This window comes from Apodemus sylvaticus, chromosome 7 (assembly GCF_947179515.1).
Source record: "Apodemus sylvaticus chromosome 7, mApoSyl1.1, whole genome shotgun sequence".
Taxonomy (NCBI): Eukaryota; Metazoa; Chordata; class Mammalia; order Rodentia; family Muridae; genus Apodemus; species Apodemus sylvaticus.
The window spans coordinates 74126264-74150330 of NC_067478.1; the positions used below are offsets into that span (position 1 = coordinate 74126264).

General features: G+C 43.2%; 1 protein-coding gene across 1 annotated transcript; it reads right to left on the reverse strand.

The window, feature by feature from the left end:
- Chrna5 (cholinergic receptor nicotinic alpha 5 subunit) lies at nt 1-22561 on the reverse strand. The gene is made up of 6 exons (XM_052189352.1): nt 22471-22561; nt 9117-9268; nt 6760-6804; nt 5709-5818; nt 3287-4115; nt 1-1042 (listed from the first exon to the last, which is right to left on the reverse strand). Exons 1-6 carry the CDS (start codon nt 22559-22561, stop codon nt 881-883), a joined length of 1389 nt encoding a protein of 462 aa, XP_052045312.1. The 3' UTR covers nt 1-880.
- Nucleotides 22562-24067: the final 1506 nt, after the last annotated feature.

Genomic DNA, 24067 nt, shown 5'->3' on the forward strand with positions numbered 1-24067 from the left:
TTTCCACTTATTAAAAATGTCAGTAAAGAATAGCATCATATCAAGTGTGGTTTGAATAGGAATGGCTCTCGTAGACCCACAGATTGAATGCTTGCTTGATCACCATGGAGTGGCACTATTAGGAGTTGTGGTCTTGTTGGAGAAAGTGAGTCACTGGAGGAGGGCTTTGAGGTTTCAGAAGCTCAAGCCAGGTCAGTAGCTCACTCTCTCTTCCTGTTGCCAGCCGATCCAGATGTAGAGTACTCTTGGCTCCAACATCATGTCTGCCTGGATGCTGCCATGCTTCCGCTGTGATAATGGACTAACCCTCAGAACTTGTAAGCCAGCCCCAATTAAGTGTTTTCCTTAATAAGAGTTGCTTGTCGTGGTGTTTCTTCACAGCAAAAGTTATTATTAAACCAAGTTATTGGCTTAGCTCTTATAAAAGTATGATGTATTTTATATCCATGAATACAGAACAGGGCAAAATGGAGCACACCCATAGTCCCAGCTACTCAGGAGGTTTAGGGCCAGACTGGACAGTTTAACAAGACCCATTCTGAAAATTCAAAACCACACAAATATATGCTTTTACTAAATTTGGGGAAAGTTTTAAAAAGTCTTCAAATATAGTTGCATTTTGCAGCACTCCAAAGATGGCCTTCACCACTGGCTGCAGGCTAGTAGGATTTGCCAGGATGCAGATGTTAGGCCTTCCCTAGTACAGGTGGACAATGATGCCCCTCAAGGTTATTACTGCAGTTCTAATGGACAGCGTTAAGCCAATGTCAGAAACGGCTAATCTGTTACAGCCTATATCAAATTGTAAATATTCATGATGGCCTATGTGTCCTAAGAGCTGCATGACTGCTCACTACATCCACAGTGCAATTTCTGGGTTTCACTTAATTGTGTTTCCAATGTGAACTGGAACTAGTATATTGGCCCATTTGTAAATAACAGGAACAAAAAGCCCTAGAGTCCCAATGATTGAAACCAGAAGAAATGTCCATAGAAACATTCGATCAAGAACTTGGGCTATGAATTTCCAATCTTCAACAACCTGTTAAAAAATAAACACATATATAAGGCTGTATTTTAAGATTAAAAAACAGAATTAGAGATAATCATTTGCTATGCCCAGATTTCTAAGACAGACTAGTATAATGTATTAAATTTCATTCTAAATTTAAATTTGGAATTTATATTCATTAAATTCTTTTTTTTTTGCTTTTGTTTTTGTTTTAGATCAGGCTGGCCTTGAACTCAGAAATCCGCCTGCCTCTGCCTCCCAAAGTGCTGGGATTACAGACGTGTGCCACCACCACCCGGCTATTCATTAAATTCTTACCTTTTAAGATTCCATCAATATTTTAAACCCTTATGATAATTCAATTATACTGCCACAGAATACTACAGTCAACAAGTATTAGTTTATTAGAAGTAAATTGGCCACAGTGGTATAAGGATATAGTGCCAGCTCCTTGGAAGGCCGAGGCAGGAGGATCAGAAGTTTGAGGCCAGCACCTTGGAACATTAACAAAGAGTTCGTTCAAAGTCATACCCTGCACATAGCAGTATTTGCTGAAATCCCAGGAGGCTGAAGTGAAAGGATTGATAGTTCAAGGCTAACCTGAGATACATAGTGAAACTGTCTTTAAAAGAGCGGGCGGTAGAGGCTTTGGCATGGTGGTACACGCCTTTAATCCCAAAAGGTGAATTTCTGTAAGTCTGAAGCCAGCCTGGTCTACATATCAAGTTCTAGGCTAGCCAGGACTATAAAGTGACTGTCTCAAAAACAAAAAAAAAAAAAAAAAAAAGGAAGGAAGGAAAGAAGAAGGAAGGGAAAGAGGGAAGGGAAAGGGAAGGAGGAGGGGAAAGAGGGAGGGGAAAGGGAAAGAGGAGGGGAAAGAGGGAGGGGAAAGGGAAGGAGGAGGGGAAAGAGGGAGGGGAAAGGGAAGGAGGAGGGGAAAGAGGGAGGGGAAAGGGAAGGAGGAGGGGAAAGAGGGAGGGGAAAGGGAAGGAGGAGGGGAAAGAGGGAGGGGAAAGGGAAGGAGGAGGGGAAAGAGGGAGGGGAAAGGGAAGGAGGAGGGGAAAGAGGGAGGAAAGGGAAGGAGGAGGGGAAAGAGGGAGGAAAGGGAAGGAGGAGGGGAAAGTGGGAGGAAAGGGAAGGAGGAGGGGAAAGAGGGAGGAAAGGGAAGGAGGAGGGGAAAGAGGGAGGAAAGGGAAGGAGGAGGGGAAAGAGAGAGGAAAGGGAAGGAGGAGGGGAAAGAGAGAGGAAAGGGAAGGAGGAGGGGAAAGAGGGAGGAAAGGGAAGGAGGAGGGGAAAGAGGGAGGAAAGGGAAGGAGGAGGGGAAAGAGGGAGGAAAGGGAAGGAGGAGGGGAAAGAGGGAGGAAAGGGAAGGAGGAGGGGAAAGAGGGAGGAAAGGGAAGGAGGAGGGGAAAGAGGGAGGAAAGGGAAGGAGGAGAGGAAAGAGGGAGGAAAGGGAAGGAGAAGGGGAAAGAGGGAGGAAAGGGAAGGAGGAGGGGAAAGAGGGAGGGGAAAGGGAAGGAGGAGGGGAAAGAGGGAGGGGAAGAGAAGGAGGAGGGGAAAGAGGGAGGGGAAAGGGAAGGAGAGAGGAAAAGAGGGAGGAAAGCAGCAAGGGAGGGAAAGAGGGAGATGTCAAATATTAATTAAAAAATTAGAATTTATATACCTTAGTGGGACCATTAAATGTAAATTCAGTATGATAACATTAATAGTCAAAACTTTAAAGATAGAATACAAATATAATAGAAATTTATTTATAATAGAAATAAAAAACTGAAAATTGGAAATGTATTAAAAAACAGTTCAACACTTTAAATTGGTAAAAACCACATCCAGTTTTTACATTTCAACTATAAATTATCCTTAACAAACCAGTCAAACTTATTTTTATGTAAGGCATTAAACAAATTTTGTCTTAAGCAAATTAGGTACTATTACTGCTTTATAGGAAAACTCTGAAGTATAAAGTAGTGCATGAGAACACCTTACTCCTTCTCTTCATTTTTGTGGTTATTTATTTCACTTTGCTTTGATGAGACACAGTCTCCCTATGAAGCCCATGCTAACCCTGAGCTTGATAAAGTTCACCAAGACAGACTCTAACTTTCAATCCTCCTGCCTCAGCCCCTGAATGGCAGAATTATAGCCATGCACCTTATTCTTTTCAATTATACTAATATTCTTTTGTAAACAAGCTACAAAAAGATGTCTTTATGCAAAGCATCTTGGTTGTACTTTACAGGTCAACTCCGTGGGGTGTTTATACTCGCCACAGACCTCGCGTATGTCGTTCTCTTTCACGACGTGCCTCGTGATGTAGCGAATGCAGTCGAGCGCGGCTTCCAAGGTATTCCGGGACTTAGGCCCACCACCATTCTCGGCTTCCTCTCTCTGAGTGAAGTACCTATCCGTATGACTTCTCATGCAGAGCAGCTTGGGAAGCTTGTGGAGAAATATCTTACGAACCCACGGTGCCATTGCATCGTGTGTGGAGGAAGAGCGGTGGTGGATGTTGATGGCAAAGACAGTCACCATAATGGATAGCGTCACGAAAATCATGGTGAACACCAAGTACTCTCCAATCAGAGGTATGACTTTGGAAGATGAGGGTATAATCTCCTCAATAACCAGAAGGAAGACAGTCAGAGAGACAAGCACCGAAGTGCACAGGCTAATCTTTTCACCTTCGTTTGAAGGGAGATAGAAGACAACCACTGTCAGAAAGGAGAGCCCGATGCAGGGTATAATAAGAAACAAGGTATAGAAGAGAGGCAGCCTCTTGATCATGAAGGAGTAGGTGATGTAGGGGTACCAGCAGCAGCTGTCTGTCCGGTTCCCCTTGCTCCCCATTGCACTCACGATCTCCCACTCTCCATTGTCAAAAAAATCTGTTCTGTCAACATCTTGGTCCTCTAGGATTATATCAACCTGGGACCCATCATACGTCCACGAGCCAAATTTCATGGAACAATTTTGGAGATCAAATGGGAAAAAGGTAACGTCTATAGTGCAAGAACTTTTGTAGTTTGCTGGCTGCGTCCACGTGACAGTACCATTGTACCTGACAACTGTTTTCGTACTGGCCCCTTCAAAACGTCCGTCTGCACTGAAAGAAACACAATAATTGTGCCAAGATCAAACAACCCAAGGACACATTTTACAAGCCTAATATAAAAGGAACCTGTGGGTAATAGTGTGAAATAAGTTTGGAATTGCTGTCTGTCCAGATGCCTGCTCCAGCCATGGAGCTGTGCTGCACGGACATTGTTCTGTCATGTCATTCTGCTGGGACTGAGCCTATTCTTCCCTTTGTTGTCTGAGATGGGCAAATCCACATTTCTCAAAATGTTGAGATTTTAGTAATTGGAAAGATGCCACCTTACATACAAATAGGATCGAGCTATTTATATACTGGGCATGCAGAAAGGCAGAGCCTGAATCCACATTCCTAGACTTCTCTTCCACCAAAATAATAGATGATTTCTACCCTAAAAGGACAGAGTATCTACACCCTGTAGGGCACAGCTGGACTCTCCTGTGCTGTACAGGCACAGCTGCAGGCAGAAGCACCTGATTCCTTCCCAGTACTGCTCTGTATCCTCAAGTCCTGTGGGGTTTGCTGTGCAGCTGTCCAGTGCTGTGCAGGGTACCTATGCGGAGTCCTAAAAGTGTGTGCAGTGCAGCGAGCAGCCGCTGCTCCTGGAGCTGTGTGTGCTGTTCCCCAGCTTCGTCATCCTTTCAGACTAATGTGGAAGCAAAAGGTTTCAAAAGGTTGGTGTTTGCACTGCATTTGCTCTGATGGCACGCCAAAGCTTTTGGGCAAATAGGGCAAAATGCTTTCAGTTACTGAGAGTGAGAATGTGCCAGAAGCTGCCTCGTGTTACCTTACGAGCCTTCTTCATCCTTCTATATCAAGGAACACAGAAGTAAAAGGCTTCAAAAGATCATTTTTTTTTTTGCATAGCATTTTCTCTAAAAGCCTTTGTGCAAGTAAGACAGAGTACTTTAGCAAACTCTCAAACAGAGATGGCAAACAGAGATGGCCCTGGGAGGGGAGGGGAGGGGAGGGGAGGGGAGGGGAGGGGAGGGGAGGGGAATACAGCTGGTAACTGACAATCATCCTCAAAAATGAACCCCAAATTCCTCACCTTGGGAAAATGGATTGCACCATCATGACAACATATTTACATAATATTTAAAAACAGGGTTGACCATAAACTGTAACCTCAACTAAAAAACAAGTCCACCCAAACCCAGAAGTGTGACTTGGATACGGGTAAATAGACATGCCAGTGTCTTGGGGTAAAACCTTACTGTACCATATGAAAACTTTGTGATCAGAGACAAGTGTAACTACCTTAGGCCAAGTAAGACGGGTGGCGCCCAGCACGTAAGCTTGCTGTGAGCACACAGCCAACCACATAAGGTAAAATAACTACAACTGGTATCTCTACCCCTACTTTTCTTTATTCCACACTGGCCACGTCCTTTTTATTTCAGAAATCATATAACACTTTCATGATTTAAAAAAACCCAACACAGCAAAAAAGGCAAAGGATTCACAGCACCCATGCAAAGTCATGTCATTTGATTTCAGACCTAAACAATTTGCAGATGAGAGAGAAAAAAATTACTAGTGCCTAGTAGCAATACAAGTTTTCTTTTGGAAATGGAAAATAATATTTAGAACATAACTTACTTATCAAACAAAACGATGTCTGGGATCCACAGAGAGTCTGAAGGAACACGTATAATTTTTATTCCACCATAGTCATCAGGATTCCATCTTAATTTTACATCTATCCATTCCTTTAAAATGAGAAATTCACCTTCATTTCAATCAATAAAAAAATAAGTTTAAGCTATACTCTTGTCATATCTAGGAACTTCAGGCACGAGTCACTTCTGCTCTAATTCAGTAAACCTTGCCAACTGATTACAACCTGCCCCTCTGAGCCGTGGTCCTGATGGGGCTCAGGTGAGGATCCAGGCTGAAACATTCACACTTCTACTCAGCCCCTCTTCTCCCCACCCCCAGCTGACCATACGCAAAACTTGAAGCCATGGACCAGTTGCTAAGGTCCAGGTTTAGGGTAAACACTCTCCTTCCCAGCTGAACTGCATCCTGAGTTAGTGGAAGGAGAGTAGTGTAAGCTGAATAAACCCTTTCCTCCCCAACTTGCTTATTGGTCATGATGTTTGTGCAGAAATAGAAACCCTGAGACACCCCTCTACTGGAACAGTCTCGTCTCCCAGGTGCCCGTAAGGCTTGCATCATCTCCCCTGAGACTTTGTACGTGCCTTTTCAGTCACATTTTTATGGTTTGGCTGGTTGCTTCTTCTTGCTTACAAGTACAGTCCCCAGCACTCTCCGTGCCTTTCCCTTGGGGCCCTCTCTAAGACTGTTGGTCTCTAAGGCTCTATCGCTCATTTTCTTCCCACTAGGATGCCATTCCCGGGGAGCAGTGAGTTGTCTGCTCCATTACTGAAGTTTCTCCAGCACATATTAGACCCACAAAAAATGTCAACTGAAGCGGACACAGTGGTGTTCCCAGAACTAGGGAGGATAAAGAAGACTGAAGCTATACAAGACCCTGGTTCAAAACAAATATACATACACACATGCACAAGGAGTACAGGAACTCCATCTATTCTCAGGTTTTTCAACCCGACAATCCACAGGGCACACACACTCATGCCCCTCCCTGCTGTAAGGCCTCGCTCCATGCCTGTGTGATTGCTGTACAAACCTGCTTCAACCAGACGTTTGTTGTCATTAGCTGGTTTTTCTCATCCTATTTAAAAAAAAAAAAAGTAAGGTTGCTTATTTCTGTGACAGAGAAATAATTCTTTAAGAGTGTTCACATTTGTGGCAGTTGCTGATATAGTGACAGGTGTCACTGCTAAGCCTGTCCACTTTTCTGAGTCCTGACCCCCCAAAAATGTAACTTCATTTTCTCCTTTCTTGTTCTTCTTTGAATATCAACCGGAATCCCAAGTATGCTTTCCCTGAGATTCTGGCCTTCATGCTGATTCTGTGAAGACCCTGCCCTCTATCTATAGCTGCCCACAGGCCATCACTGCTGACCCTAAGCCAAAAGGCGTGCTTTCCTCTCCATCTCCCTCCTCCCTGCACCTGTTGAGATTTACAGCCGCCCTGCCCTGCTTTTCTCCTACCCTTTCCTGCTCTCTCCCCCTCTCCTCGCTCTCTTCTCTCTCTTCTCTCCCTCTCCCTCTCCCTCTCCCTCTCCCTCTCCCTCTCCCTCTCTAAGTTTAATAATATGGTCCTTAAGCCTTAAAAAAATACAATCAGTACATTTTAATACAAATGTTTCTCTCCACATGGAATGAACATTCTAGACATCCTGTAGTTCAGGTAAACTACCCTAAAGCATACCGCTAGTGATTCTCTTTGGTTTTCAGGGTCTCAGCTACTACATTTCCTCAAATTCAAGAGAGGGTCTAAGATATGAGGATGACACCCCCTTAGCTCTAAAAGGGTAGGAGGGAGTGTGCTACCTGCTGCGCTCAGCCTGCCCACCATTCTTAAAGGAAGGAGAACTCAGACATCTATGTACAAACATGGTGTCATTATAAGAAGACTAGACAGTTTTATGCAAATAGAAATACGAGTAGATTATACGAGAATTTAAGCGAAAAGCAATCAGCAAAATTGTATCAAAACACATTCCAGGGGCTGGAGAGTTGGCTCAGCAGTTTAGAGTATTTGTTGTTCTTGCAAAGGAACTAGGTTCAATTCCCAGTCCCACACAGAGGCTCACCACTCCCTTAGGCACCAGACATGCACGTGATGCACAGAAATGCATGCAGCCAAAGCACTCATACCCATAAAATAAAATAAAGAAATAAAAATTCCAAGTTTGTAAAACAGGCACAAAGAAAAAAAGGCAATAAATAGAACAAATTGGATTTTTTAAAATACAGGGTCTCAGGAGCCCAGGCTGGCCTCAAACTCTGTAGTACAGGATAACCTGGAACTCCTGATTCTCCTGTTTTTACCTCCCAAGTGCTAGGGTTATTAAGTGTGAACCCCCTGCTACCTCAGCTACCAATTGTTAACATTAGTCACCAAATAGATGGTAGAATATGAATCTGTTTATTTTATTTGTACTATTTTTACTCTTTAAAAACTCTCTAAAAATTATGTGTTACTTCTGTAATTATAACATAAAGGCACACTGGTGTTATTTTTAATATAAGTATTTGTTCACTATACTAAAAACAATTGTTGGCATTATCAGAACAAGAAGAAACTAGTTTTTAAAGTGTGACTTTCTTAGGGTAAACACTGAGAAGCAGGAAATTCACCTCTGATGAATGACACATAAAATCTCTCTGGAGATATTGTTTTACTTCTGTGTATCGGTGTCTTACCTGCAAGTATGCATATGTACCATGTGCATGCCTGGTGCCTATAGAGGTCGGAAGAGGGCACCAGATGCCCTGAAACTGGGGTTATCAGTGGTTGTGAACATTACGTAGGTGCTGAGAAGTAATCCTGGGTCCCCTGCAGGAGCCGTCCGAGCTCTTAGACATATCAGTCCCTGATATGTTTGAAGTATGATTTTTTTTCTTGAGATAGGGTTTCTGTGTTTAGCCCTACCTATCCTGGAACATGCTTTGTAGACCAGGCTGACCTTGAACTCAGGAGATCCACCTGCCTCAGCCTCCCTAGTGCTGGGATTAAAGGCATGTGCCACCACTGCCCATTGAAGTGTGATCTTGAAACAATGTTAAGATACTCTCTGGTCCTCAGAATCTATAATCCTATTGTTAGACTACTAGTCAGACCTCCCAGCACAGGCTCACATACATTTAAGGGGAACTTCAATACAAAATGTTTTGATATGTTTTAATTCCATTAAGGATAGACCTTTTACTAGCAAATGAGACAAAACAATTTTTAAACTTCATAACAATGTATACACAGGGTATTACTATGCCTGTGGCATACTAGTAATTGTTTCCTGAAGAGCCTGAGCAAAGGGCTACGTTTGGTCACCTTGGTAACCTTCAGTAGCTGATTCACACCTGGAAAAAAGCTGATTTTCCCTACGTGTGAAGTGGAACAGGTATGTATACTTACCACATCCACTAGCTGAGATATTGCGAGGCCAAACTTGATTTTTATCTTGTCACTCAGGTGTTCCACAGGACGAACCCACCTTTCATAGTCTTCAAATAAATCCCTAAACAAACTGTCTTCATGTTTTGCAGCAGAGGATAGTTCAGGCAACCCTGCACAACAAATTTTTGGGAATTAGTATGCTGGCTGCTCTCCCCCAAATACACATACGTTAAGAAAATCAACATATCAATAATCCAATTAACAGTTGTTATTGTTTTTGGTTTGTTTGTTTGAAACAGGATCTCAAACAAATTTGTTTGTTTGAAATAGGTTGGCCTTGAATTCCCTATGTAACCCAGTATAGCCTTGAACTCCTGATCCTCCTGCCTCCATCTCCTAAGTACTGGGAGTACTGCATCCACCCAGGTACTTTTTAAGATTTCTTTTTATTTTAAATTGTGTGTGTGTGAAGTGTGTGTGTAGGGTGCTCCCTGAATACAGTGCCCAGAGTGGTCAGAGGGGTCAGATTTCTCCTGGAGCTGTTGTTGCAGACAGTTGTAAGCAGTTACTGAAATCAAACCCAGGTATTCTGCAAGAACAGTGTATGCTCTTAACAGAGAAACCATCTCTCCAATTCCCTAATGTGACTTTTAAAATGAAATACTAATGCAAACACTATGGTCAAGTTAGAAGACACTCTGGTTCACATATAATTATTAGTTAAATGAGATTAGTCACTATGAAAATATTCTGAATTGGGGTGGCAAGGGTGAGGGAGGGACTAGGAGGGAAGGAGGGAGGGGAAGCAGCAATAGGGATGTAAAATAAACAAATAACTTAATTAAAAAACTAAAACTAAAAACAAATCAAATAAAACCATATAAAAATGTGAGAAAAAATAAATATCCAGAATTTCTTAGCAACAATTCAGAATACAGAGTAACTTAACATTTAAATACAAGTGGCTGGTTCATTTATTATTTATTTAATTTGTTCCCTAGGGTAGACTACAAGAGCTGTAATGTAGCTTTGGGTCTGTACTGGCTGGGTTTGTGTGTCAACTTGACACAGGCTGGAGTTATCACAGAGAAAGGAGCTTCAGTTGAGGAAGTGCCTCCATGAGACCCAGCTGTGGGGCATTTTCTCAATTAGTGATCAAAGGGGGAGGGCCCATTGTGGGTGGTGCCATCTCTGGGCTGGTAGTCTTGGGTTCTATAAGAGAGCAGGCTGAGCAAGCCAGGGGAAGCAAGCCATTAAGAGACATCCCTCCATGGCCTCTGCGTCAGCTCCTGCTTCCTGAGCTGCTTGAGTTCGAGTCCTGACTTCCTTTAGTGATGAACAGCAATGTGAAAGTGTAAGCTGAATAAACCCTTTCCTCCCCAACTTGTTTCTTGGTCATGATGTTTGTGCAGGAATAGAAACCCTGACTAAGACAGGGTCCAATGCCTCACGATGTCAAAACAAAAAGTAAAGGCTTTCCAACAGTCAGGGATATATAGATAGGGACCAATGTCAAAATTCTAAACAAATAGACTTAATAAATGCTAACTTTGCTTCATTAAAAAAAATCAAACAGACATAATGAAGTAAAGTCCATTGATTAACCAGAAATATAAAGGCCTGTACTTTAGTTAGCCTAACTTTATATATGAAAATATTGAATGAATTATTTAGATGTGTTTGCTATATATTTGTATAAGACTACTTTTGGCCCTAGGTCTTACGGAAGCTCAGCAGTGGGGGGTCCTGGAAACTCTGCTCTCTATTATAAAGAGAATCCCAAGGGCATAATCATAACCTTCCCCCAAATGGCCCTGCCAGTTTCCCTATCGCAGTGATTGGCCTGTCTGAAGTCTGGTTCTGTAGTCTAAAAACTATGAGTGACACCGTTCTCTCCCTCAGTAGTTAAATAGACTTTGTCCCTAAAAATTCTCAAATGCATAAATTCTGTACTTTCTCTGCTATTACCTGCCTAGCACTGAATCTCCCTCCAGAACTAGAGAAATTCTACTAAAAGCAGTCTCTAAGGGCTGTTGAGATGGCTCAGCACTTGTTACTCTTACAGAAGACCTAGCTTCAGTACTCAGTACCCATGTGCCGGCTCACTCCAATTCCAAAGGATCCTGTGCCTCTTTGACTTCCCAGGACACAAGGCACACATGTGGTGCATATACATACATGCAAGCAAAACACTCATAAGCACAAAATACAATAAATGAACCTAAGAAATAATCAAACTGATACAGATGAGATCTCCATTCCTCTGAGCACTGAGCAGGCATTAAAATGTTGTTAAATCAGTTACCATTAGTTAACACTAAGGTCTTACATTGTAAGCACCTCTTCTGCTATCATCGTCTAATAACTAAGCTCACACTGGGGCATGAAGATATCTGAGTTCTAATTAGTTGCCCTCGGACTCTCCCTTGCTCCTCTGGGTCTGATAGATAACCAGATAGCCCTGAACACTCAACAGATGCTTTAAGAAAGCTACTGACTGCAGTTCATCACTCTGGCTCCTGAAGGGGCGACCCTGGGATTGCCTAAACCATTTGTTCCAGATGACTTGCTTCCACAAGCATCAGTGAACCCTAGACCACCTTGCAACCATTTCCAAAGACTCCTACTGTTACTAGAGCAGGGGGCCTTCTGTGACTGATGAGATGGCCTAGGTGGTAAAGGCACTTGCTGCCAAGCATAATGGCCTTGGGTCTTGCATGGTGGAAGAAGGTGGGCTCTCTGATAGTTGTCTTCCTCAGTAGCTCCTTCAAGCACTCTATTCTCCCTGGAAATGGGCACCCTGAATGGTCCCACCAGTGGCCGAGTTGGGGCAGCCAAGCTGGGGCAGCAAAACAGTTCAAGAGTATCCAGAGAAGACGACAGAAACGACAGAAGATGACAGAAATAACAAGAGAACAGAGATCTGAAATGAGTAGATGCCGGGAAGGGCCAGAGAGAACCTGTGGGCTCGGGTTGAAGAAGAGTTCCAGAGCGCTGTCACGTGTTCAGGGCTCAGCCCCCAGGCTGAGAGCTGTGACCACGGCCATGCCAGAGACAAGAGTTCTGATACCTGAAGCCGGGCCGGAACACCTAGAGGATACTGCCTGATACACTCTGCCAAACACTGCCAGAATCAAGCTGCTGGACAGCAGCATCTGAGGAGTTCCTCTGCCTGCCTGAGACTCTATGCAGGTGAGAGAAGAGCCGTGGGGCAGGCGATCGATCAGCTACACAGCCATCTTTGCAGCACTCCTCTTGCTTGCCATGGCTTGGTTCTCAGCAAAGATCCAGGTGAGCTTGCAGGGCTCAGCTTCTGACCTAGACCCCTTCCCATCTCAGAGGCACACGTTCATCCTTCCCCACGCCCTGGCTAAGTCATCCGTTCTTCAGATCTCAGCCAACAGATCTCCCTTGAAAACTTTCTGCCGGTTTACTGGGTTTCTGCAGGGGCTTGTGCTCTCATGCCACTTTTGTTACCCAAAAAAACCCGTTTGCAGTGTCCCGTGCATAGGCCCCCAGTTGGCTCTGACTGAGAAATACAGTTGCCAGTGGCCAATGGCTGGGCAGGGAGACTTTTGGGATTCCAGGCAGAGAGAGAAGGAACAGACGCTGCCATGAAAGGGGCACAGGATGGACCATGCTATGAAGGAATAAGAGGATAAGATGGCTGAAATGTAGGTGCAAAGGGACAGTGGCTCTGTGGGAGGGCTGCCCAGAAGGAAACAGAGCAACAAAGATAAAAATATAGATTTAGAAAGTGTTGACTCATGAATACTGGATATGTGCTAGCCTCAGAGAGGTTTGGAAGTGCCCAACCATTAAGCAAGTTAGACATATTAAAATATAAAGGTTGTGTGTATTTGTCTTTTCGTTCACGAATCCAGAGCTCTTGGGCAGGTGCAGAGCCAGGAGCACAGAGCAGATCATTTACATATTGACCGCTACAGTTCCTCCACATAGAGCCGTGTTCCTCATCTCTACTGCAGCTATGCAGTCTTTTTTGTTTGTTTGTTTGTTTGTTTTTTGAGACAGGGTTTCTCTGTATAGCCCTGGCTGTCCTGGAACTCACAGCTATGCAGTCTTGAATGTTTATGATTAGAGTCCATCTTCCTCGCTGTGTGTTTTTCTCACCCCTCTATCTCCACACTTAATAGCAGAGATGAAGAGTAACCATTCAGTCAGTTCAGTGAACAAACATATAACTGAATAAGTGAGGCAGTACTTATTACCATGAGCTAAACCTCATTTTTCTCTAACGATTTAGAATGTTACCTCTGGTTGTGGAACAACTGGCATGAGAGCTATCTTCATTTTCTCTGAAGCTTACTAGACTCATCTTCTGAAAATTATAGGGACCTTGCCTGACTCAGATTTGAACATAAAGAACAACATAACACACTTGCCGAGAGCTCAAAGCCGAGGCTGGCCGAGGAGCACGCACCTGTAGTCTCAGATGCTCTCAGCAGAACTTCTCAGCCTTCCTAATGCTTCCCAAGATAGTTCATGTGATGACCCCTAATCATAAAATTATTTTCATTGCTACTTCATAACTGTAATTGTGCTGCTGTTATGAACTGTAATGTAAATATCTGATATGCAGAATATCTGGAATGAGACGCCTGTGAAAAGGTTGTGTGATGCCCCCCAAAGGGGTCGTGACCCACAGGTTGACATCTGCTGTTCAAGAGGCTAAGATAGAGGATCACTTCAACCCAAGAGTTTAAAACTATCAAGACCCCTTCTCAAAATCTAAACTTAGAATTTTAAAATATTCAGTCTAGATCCCATTCTGGTCCCTAATATTTACTATGTGACCACATGGCCAGTTACCTAACCTGTCTGCAAATGGATCTCTACACCTGTGAAAACAGGTATAGAACAGTGCCTACCTCAAAAGGCTATTGTGAAGGCTGGAAGTGTGTGTGTGTGAGCGCCTGCACCAGCTTGCTCTTATTCCACAAATAATTGCTACGGTAACAGAAAGCAATAGGCCTCTATGGGCAGTCATCCAAAAACAATGCAATAGAAGCAAGCAGCTCCTGCAGAGCCTTTCTAAAGCCTACCAACATCCAACAAAGAGAGTTTCCAGGCACTCCAAGGCAACAGAACCCTGAAAGATACAGAGGAAAAATGTGTGTGTGGTAAAAGACACTCTTAGTGTGGTACAATGACAAAGCTTTCTCCACGTTCCCTGGGGGTGGGCTGGGGGTGGGGTTGTTCAGGGGGAAGTTTGGTTTGGGGAAGGTTGTCTGGGGAAAGGGTTGCATGGGGAGGGAGTTGTTTTGAGGGGTTCTTTTTTTTTACCTTTGAGTCAGTGTCTTAATCCATAACCTAGGTTAATGTACAATCCTTTCTCTTACTGACTTTACTTCCTGGGTGCTAGAGTCACAGGTATGTGCTAGCACACCTGACTTCAAGTCTAGTCATTAAAATATTAAGTACATTATCAGTGTACTAATTGCCATAAATCACAAATCCCATAAAAAACAGGGAACCAAGTAGTTAAGTTAAGCAGACTTGGAGAAGCACAGAACCACTCCATGCCACAACTCCCCTGAGTCTTTGAAAGTACAAGAAAAACTAAGCTGAACAGCTAACACGGGGAACCATATATGTCATTAACATCTCAAAAGATTCACAGTTTGGTTTTGCACATTCAGTTTTAATTCTGAACATCAACTGTCTCGAGTTGAAGAATTGGAATATGACATTTAAAATTTTCCATAAAACCAGGGATGGCGGCACCCATATGGAATTGTAGCATCCAGGTAGCTAAGGTGGGAACCTCAAGACTTCCAGTCTTGCACAGGCTGCACAGCAGGTTTAAGGTCAGCTTGTGCAGTCCAAAGACAAAAACTCAAAGTCAAGTAGTTTAGTAAAAGTACATTTATTTTCAAAGAACCACTCTTGTTCCTTAATTTTTACTATGGTGAAGAAGAAAGAACAGAACTGTGGAGCTGAAAACCTTCCCTGAAAGCTTGGCATTCCTCCAAACCTCTGACCTCTACAGCTGCAATTTCTAATTTTATATATATATATATGAAATATATATATATGAAATATATATATGGTTTATCTTATTGGCAAAATATAATTGTTAATAATATATGGCAAGAACTCTCAATTCATTATACTAGATGTTCCCTCCCACTCAAGCACCCACTCCCCAGGTTCAGAGAGTTGACCCTAAGGCCTTCTGCCTGCTAGGCAAGTATCTATTACCAAGCCACACCCTCAGCCCTCCTCTTGCTTTCTGAGACAGGCTCTCAATAAGTTACTCTGGCTGAACCTTAACTCACTCTGTAGCCCAGGCAGGACCAGAAACTGTGACCTCCTGCCTATGTTTCTCATTTGGCTGAATCTACAGGCCTGGGCTACTAGGACTGACTACACTGGGCCACTTTTATATATTTTAATTTTTCATTAAAAACATTGATAAAGTGGATGTGGTGATATACACCTTTAACTCCAGAATGAGGGGGGGCTGAGGCAGGAGGATCCTGAGTTCAAGGCTAGGCTGGGCTACATACAATGTAGGACTCTGTGTCTAAATAAATAACATTTTTTAAAATAGATAACCTCTACTTAGCTGTTTTACTCTTGTGTAAATCAAATAAAATTAAATAACTTTCCTTACTATATCAGGTAGTATCTAAGTAATTTAAATATGTATTTATTGTTATTTTTTCTCTATGCTTGCCCAAGTGCTCAGCTGTGAAACATATGCATGCAATGCCTGCAGAGGCCAGAAGAGGGCATCAGTTCCCCCGGAAATCTGAATTACAGACAGCTGTGAGCCACCCTGTGAGTGCAGGAAATCAAATCGCAGTCCTCTGGGCGAGCAATGATCTTAGCCACTGGATCACCTCTCCAGGCCCATGTCTAAGTAATTTGTTAAGACTTACATCTTCCCACTATTGATCCTATATAGCTAAAAAGGCAGTTAAGGACTGTAAAAGCCACTTCTAGGGATGCTTCAGAGTGTTCTCCACTGGCATTTTGCCATGAAGGATTATTATTTTTCTTGTTAAAAAGCAGGAAGGGATTCTTGAAAAAGTCACCAACATGGTCTGCAACTAAATACGGCTACTACCAATCTTTTTCCAACCTACAAATTAAGACTTCTGCTGCAATGGTTAGTTTCTTCCGGAAGTTTTTAAGTCTTCAGCATCTGCCACAACTTGGAAACACCAGAACCCAAGGTTGTACCTACCTCAGTGTATCCACTCAAGAGATCCTGGATGGCTGTGACCAAGGTAGCCTCTGTATTAGGGACAGAACGGAGCACAAGGACACGGCACACCCCCTACTGGGGGATGCAAACTTGTACACGTCATACTTAGAATTCTGTGGCCATGCAGAGGACACCCCACAATAAGAATGGCGCCTTCTGGAATGTGTCCAGTACACAACCTGCAAGCTTAAACAAGGATACAACCTTCTAATCTAAACATAAGATTTCTTCACGTGGCATGACTGACATTTTGAGACCAGTGATCCTTTGCTGTGTGGGAGCTCTCCTGGACCTGTATATGTCAGCTTCTATCCACTAGATACACTGTCTTTATGCAGCAACCATAAGTGCTTTTAGACACTGCCCAATGGGGGGAGGGAAACCAAAAAAGTCCCCTCTCTGAGAATCACTGCTCAAACAGTAGCAAATAAGAAGCAGAGGCCTGACTTGTTTTTTTCTCTGAATGATACTTTCATTATAAAATTACAAAAATAAGGTCTGATCATAGTTACAACTCAAACCTAGAAGTTCATTTAGTAGGGAATCTACCTCTCCTCTCTTTCTGACTCTAGAGTTAATCACTGATAAGTCTGAAGAGTACACACCTTAACTGCAAACACACATGCACATCATGCATGCATAGAAGAACACTTATTTCCCTTTTAAACTTCTTTGGCTTTATTTCTTCCATTTAAAGTATGTTATGGTTACCCATCCATCTCTATTCTTTCCTTGTAAGTACAGAGTGGTCTGCATTATGGTACTCATCATACTTTAAGGTTTCACAGGTGGGCATCTATGCTGTGTTCATTTGGGTGGGTGTTTCCAATGGCAATACTATGTAGCTAACATCCATGAGTATCTGTCTTCCCCATCTTATGCAGGGGCTGACTCTTAGGAGTGGGACTGCTGAGTCAAGGGTACACACGCTTTTAGTTGTGCTAGGTATTGCCAAGAGCCTTCCCTAAACTCTTCACAGGCTACGTAAAAGTGAAATAAATCATGTACCTAAAAAGATTTGTAATGATGAGAGATATACTCTATTCCCGATCCAAAATGAAGGCATCCCCAGAGTTGTTAATCCTCCCCTCTAAGTCTCCTTGTATCTTTTTTTAAGTTAACAAAAAAAAATGACTTTAATACCTTTTTTTTAAAAAAAAAATGCTCCTTACTGCAGACCAAGGAGAGCTATTTTAGGAGCTATCAGAGAGTGCAGGGAACACAAGCATTTAGTTAATTCAGGGACTAAGTAGCACTAACTCAGCACTGTCACTGTGACAAATAAAGCCCGCATGCTTACTAATCATTGTTTCAGTATTACAGATGAGTGCAGGGGGTTGCTTTCTATTGATTTTTAACACAAAATTGCAGGGCACAAGTACACTGCAACTGCTATTACAAAGCTCAGTTCTACATCTTTCCCTGATTCTCAGATCCCGAGGATAGCACGATGTCCTCAGGCAGTGTTAGGTTCAGGCCCAGTCAACAGTCCTCAAGGAGTTCAAAAAGAGGTTAAGCACTTCAAAATCAAATCAGTGCAGAGTTTACTATTTTAATTTGGCATTAGAAATCTTTCAATGAGTAATAAATACGTATTTAAGTGAGTACATTGATGACGTTAGGAAATGAAACATCTAATGGGCGTAAGAAGCTGCAAAGTCTATGTGACCTTCATAAGACTCCGGCAAACCTCTTCCCCTAGAGCCAGGGGTGGGGGTGCCACACCCCCGTAATCCCACACCATGCTGAAGTCAGGGCAATCAAGAGTTGAAGGCCATTCTTACCTACCTAGTTGAGACTGAATCTTTTTTTTAGAATTGTCCAGTTACGAGCAAATGATGACTTAAGGAAATACAGAAAAATGAAGATAAAAACCAGGCATAGTGGCACATGCCTATAGTCCCAGCACTGGGTGGCTGAGTCAGGAATTCTTCAGGAGTTTGCTGTTGCTAGAATTTAAATTTTCATGTGTATGTGTATTTTGCTTACATGTATGTATGTGCACCAAATGAGTGCCAGTAGAGAGCACTGGACCCCTTGGAACCGGAGGATGTGAGCCATCATGTGGGTGCTGGAAATCAAACCCAGGTCCTCTTCGAGGGTAAGTGCCCTTAACCAAAGAGCTGTCTCCAGCCCCAAGACCTTGAGCTTGAGGCCAGCCTCATCGACCCGAGTTCAAGGGCAGCCTAAGCTGCGTAGTCATAGGAGACATTGTTTCAAGAAAGAAACAAGAAAAGGAAAAGGGGGCAGAGAGCTGCTTTGTGTGAACAGGGAATAGTGCTCGTTTTCTTGGCTTCTGTAGTGTTTTCAGATTTTTGTACATCTATGTGTCTGTGTGTGCCACGTTGGGAGTGTGCATACAGAGGCCAGAGGAGAGCACTGAGTTCTCTGGAGTTGGGAGTTTCAAGTGGTTTAACTGCTTCAGGTGGGTTCTGGAAGAGCAGCAGGTACTTTTATTTCCCTCTGGGTAGCCCTGGCTGTCCTGGAACTGCTGTAGATCTGCCTGCCTCTGCCTCCCAGGATTAAATTGTGTGCTACCACAACCCAGAAGCGAGTATTCCTAACCACTAAGCCATCTCTCCTCTCCTGCCCTAGGCTTGCTTGTTTCTTTCTTTCTTTCTTTTTTTTAAAAATCAGACTTATTTATTTTATGTATATGAGTATACTGTCTTCAGACACACCAGAAGAGGGCATCAGATATCATTACAGATGGTTGTGAGCCATCATGTGGTTGCTGGGAATTGAACTCCAGACCACTGAGTCATCTCTCCAGTCCCAAACCCCAGGTTTCTATTAGTTTTATGTCATTTAGGCAAACATTCACTATTTTCATTGGATCCTGAGAATGACAGTAATTGACACGAATGGGGACTTACCTCAATAGCTCTCTTACTTAAAGTGTGTTACTCTTAGCAGTAGTGGCTACATGTAAAAATGACATCAACCTAGGCTACAAGAGACCCTGTCTTAAAAGCAAGCTGGCTGGTGGGCGGTGGTGGCGCACGCCTTTAATCCCAGTACTTGGGAGGCAGAGACAGGCAGATTTCTGAGTTTGAGGCCAGCCTGGTCTACAGAGTGAGTTCCAGGACAGCCAAGGCTACACAGAGAAACCCTGTCTCGAAAAACCAGCACCATCACCACCACCACCACCAAAACCAAACAAGCAGGCAAGCAAACAAAACTACAGCCAATACAGCAGGAATTTCACAAACTTCCCTTGGAAGCTTAGAGACATTTGAGCCTCAGGTCCTGCCTCTGACCTTCTGAACCCCCATATGCCCTTAACAAACCCACAAGGGGTCCCTTCACACAGCAAAGTAGGTGAGGCTTTTCAACAAAACTACAAGTGGGATCCTCATGAGTCAGGGAAGAACAGTTCTGGCCCACAGGAAACTCTGAAAGACTCTGGAGGCATTTTTCATTAGTGTGCTGGTGGTGGTTCACAAATAGAGGTGAGGGATGCTGTGAGCACCCTGGATAGCCAGGACCCTCTCCTACAGGGAAGCTGTTAACATGCTACACAGCCAGGACCCTCTCCTACAGGGAAGCTGTTAACATGCTACACAGCCAGGACCCTCTCCTACAGGGAAGCTGTTAACATGCTACACAGCCAGGACCCTCTCCTACAGGGAAGCTGTTAACATGCTACACAGCCAGGACCCTTTCCTACGGGGAAGCTGTTAACATGCTACACAGCCAGGACCCTTTCCTACAGGGAAGCTGTTAACATGCTACATAGTCAGGACCCTCTCCTACAGGGAAGCTGTTAACATGCTACACAGCCAGGACCCTCTCCTACAGGGAAGCTGTTAACATGCTACACAGCCAGGGCCCTTTCCTACAGGGAAGCTGTTAACATGCTACACAGCCAGGACCCTCTCCTACAGGGAAGCTGTTAACATGCTACACAGCCAGGACCCTTTCCTACAGGGATGTTAACATGATATATGGCCAAGACTCTCCTACAGGGATGTTGTAAACACATTAAATAGCCAGGACCCTTTCCTCCCAACAACAAATACTGCTCAAGTCCAAGGTTTCAGGGGTTGAGAAACTTTCACACAGAAGAAAAGTTCTAATTCAACACATATCACTAACAATCTTTAAGGAGAATTTTTTTAAAGCCAAAAGTTCATAATTTTCTTCTTGTCAGAACAACTGAATTCATATCTCTATTTTTACTATTATTCCTTTCCTTCTCTTCAGACCTGATTTACAAGAAAATAGCATGAGGTCAAAATTAAAGGCATTGGAGAAATTATGCCATGTGGTTTTAAATCATAAAGAAGGGCTGGAGAGATGGCTCAGTGGTTAAGACTGCTGTTCCAGAGGTCCTGAGTTCAGTTCCCAGCAGCTCACAACCATCTGTAATGGGATCTGATGCCCTCTTCTGGTGTGTCTGAAGACAGCTATAGTGTACTCATATACATAAAATAAATAAATCTTTTAAAAAGTAAGTCATAAAGAAAACATTTAAATGAAAATTATAGCTGGGTAGTGGTGGCAAACACCTTTAGTCCCAGCACTCCAAAGGCTGAGGCAGGGAAATCTCTGAGTTTGGGGCCAGCCAGGTCTACAGAGTGAGTTTCAGGGCAGCCAGGGCTATAGAGAAACCCTATCTTAATAAACATATTTTTCCCCCAGAAACAGGGATTGAGTACTTACTGCTCTTCTGGAGGACCTAAGATTGATTCCCGGCACCCACACTGGAAGGCTTACAACTGCCCATGATTCCATCTTCACAGAGCCTGACATCCCTGGCCTCTTTAGGCACTCACACTCATGCACAAATACGCAGGCAGGTAGGCACGTGTGCATACACACACACACACACACAGTAAAAGATTTTAAAAATGATTTACTAATGTTCAACATCCTTAGTCACCAGGGAAATGCAAATCAAAACAACCCCGAGATTTCACCTCATTCAGTCAGAATGGCTAAGATCAAAACCTCAAGAAACAGCAGGTGCTGGTGAGGATGTGGAGAAAGAGGAACACTCTTCCACTACTGGTGGGATTGCAAGCTAGTACAACCACTCTGGAAATCAGTTTGGCGGTAACTCAGAAAATTGGACATTGTGCTACCTGAGGACCCAAGTATACCACTCCTGGGCATATACCCAGAGGATTCTCCAGTATGTAATAAGGACACATGCTCCACTATGTTCATAGCAGTCTTATTTATAATAGCCAGAAGCTGGAAAGAACCCAGATGTCTATGAATAGAGGAATAGATACAGAAAATGTGGTACAGTTACACAATGGAATACTACTAAACTATTAAAAACAACGAATTCATGAAATTATTAGGCAAATGAGTGGAACTGGAAAAATATCATCCTCAGCGAGGTAACCCAATCACAAAAGACATGGTATGCACTCACTGATAAGTGGATATTAGCCCAGAAGCTTGGAATACCCAAGACACAACTCATGACCAAATGAAGCTCAAGAAGAAAAAAGAACAAAGTATGGATACTTTGGTCCTTAAAAGGAGGAACAAAATACCCACAGGAGGAGATACAGAGACAAAGTGTGGAGCAGAGTCTGAGTGAAATTCCATCCAGACTTCAGCATGTCTGCATCTGTTTGCTTATTTAATTTTAAACTAAAAATACCATCTAAAAGAATTTAATCCCAACTGTTACAAGAGAAAAACAATGCTACCAAAAGAAAAATACGCTGAAATTATTGTACTAAAAACTCAGCCGAATTTTTTAAAATTGCTAGGTAGATACTGTAATCACAGAAGCACAGGGACCCACTATTCTGACTACCATATCAGAGTGCCGTCAGCAGGTACTTTTTATAAACTCAGGCGCGAGCACGAGTGAAACACAACTGTAATCCTAGCAGTTAGGAAGTGGAGGCGAGATGGGTTCAAGGCCATCCTGGACTACACATCCAGTTGAGGCCAACCTGGGCTACATGAAACACATTTCAGTGAATCAATAACTACTTGGGTACAGCTGCACTGTCCAGTGAATTGTGACCCTACCCTCCAGCTGTTCACACCCTAGGTCAGAAGGCACATTCTACATTTTCAAGAAAACAATGATTTTCTTTTTATAAGACAAGCCCTTTTTAGCCCAAATTGACTGGGAACTTTAAAAAGGTTTTGTTGGTGTCAAGTCACCGTGGATGGTGACCGGTTTTATGGAAACATTTTCATTGAATATGTCATGTACCTTGGCTACACGCATCTCCAAGTCCTTTTGCTCCCCCATCCCTCGACACCTCCCCACCCCCGCTAGCCCCTTACTTTTCCCAGTCTCAACTATCTTTTCATGTCTGTCTCTCTCTCACACATGGTTTTATGCAGCTTTTATCTACACAAAATTTAGAATCTAAGATGAGAGAGAGAGAAAATGATATTTGTCTGAGTACTCTTCAATAAGCTCTCCAGTTGCATTCATTTCCCTGCAAATGACACAATTTCATTAGTTTTTAAGGCTGAAAAAGATCCATTGTGTGTATTACATTTTCTTTATCCATTCGTCTGTTGACTGAACGCAGGCTGATTATTCCATGACTGAGCTACTGTGAGCAGTGCTGGGATGAACCCGGATGTGCAAGTATTAAGGTGCTATGCTGATGGAGAGTCCTGCAGGTATATACTTAGGAGTAGTGTATCCAGGTAATACAGAAGTTCTATTAGTTTTCTTGAGAAATGGCCACACCGATTTCCATAGTCACTGGACTAATTTACATTTCCATAAAGGTTCCTCTACTCTTCCTGACAACATTTTTAAAGTGGTGTGTGTGTGTCCGCGCACGCGCACAGGTACTTGTGGAAGTCAGAAGAAACGATCATATCCTTTAGAGTTGGGGGTGGTTGTGAGCCCATCAGTATGAGTGCTGGAAACCAAACTATGGTCCTTTGCAAGCACTCTTACCTCCTGAGCCATCTCTCTGGTTTCCAGCATTCATTATTTTCTTAGTGGCTTCCTTTCTAAATAGAAAGGATATCAATGTAGTTTTAATCTGTATTTCCCTGGTGGCTAGGGATGGGAGACATTTTTTTTTGTGCTATTTGTTATTTCATCTTTTGACAAGTCTCTGATGGGCACTAGCCCATTTAACAACAGATTGAGTTTTTTATTTAGGGTTTTTTAAAAGTTCTTTTAATAATGTAGGTATTAATCTTCTATGAGATGAATAGCTAGCAAAACTTGTCTTCAATTCTCTATAGCCTTGAACTCCTCTTACCTCTGCCTCCCAAGTGTCATGGGTTGGCCTGATGCTGTTCATATTCTCATGTTGATGTCAGTTCCACAGAAGGCTTGCCCCCAATAAGCAAACCATCAGATACTCAGGTGAAGCCATGTGAACCTTCTCTTCATTTTAATTTTGGTCAGTAAAAGGCTAGAGCCTGTGATTGGGCACTGGAGGGGAAAGGTGGGACTGGAGGCTTGAGAGGGTAGCAGGTAGAGAGGGAAAGAGAAGCTGGAGGAAGAGGAGGAGAGAGGACAGAGGAAGAGGAGGAGAAGCCACAATGGACCAGAGCTACATGGCTGGGAGAAACCACAAGTAACAAGGGGTCTCAATAGCTGGGGGAAAGTTAGAATAGTACTAGATCTGTCCAGTCCAGGCATATAGCTTGTAATTAAAATATCTAGATTGTGTGTCTTTGGTACAGACTGAACCTTGGTACAGACCACATGTGGTCCTTTCTGTGGAACCCCTCAGCACCGCCTTCTGGCTCATTCCCATTCCTTTGTAGGTTCCATTCA

Bases quoted from the DNA above. Each gene is read 5' to 3' on its own strand.
- Chrna5 (XM_052189352.1), bottom strand. From the start codon at position 22,561: ATGGGGGAGCAAAAGGACTTGGAGATGCGTGTAGCCAAGGTACATGAC. The intron at 9,269-22,470 runs GTGACTTGACAC...TTTGTTGTGCAG, and splicing joins AAAACCGGTCACCATCCACG to GGTTGCCTGAACTATCCTCT. The intron at 1,043-3,286 runs GTCTGTGGCGAG...ATTTTTTAACAG, and splicing joins AAGAGAACGACATACGCGAG to GTTGTTGAAGATTGGAAATT.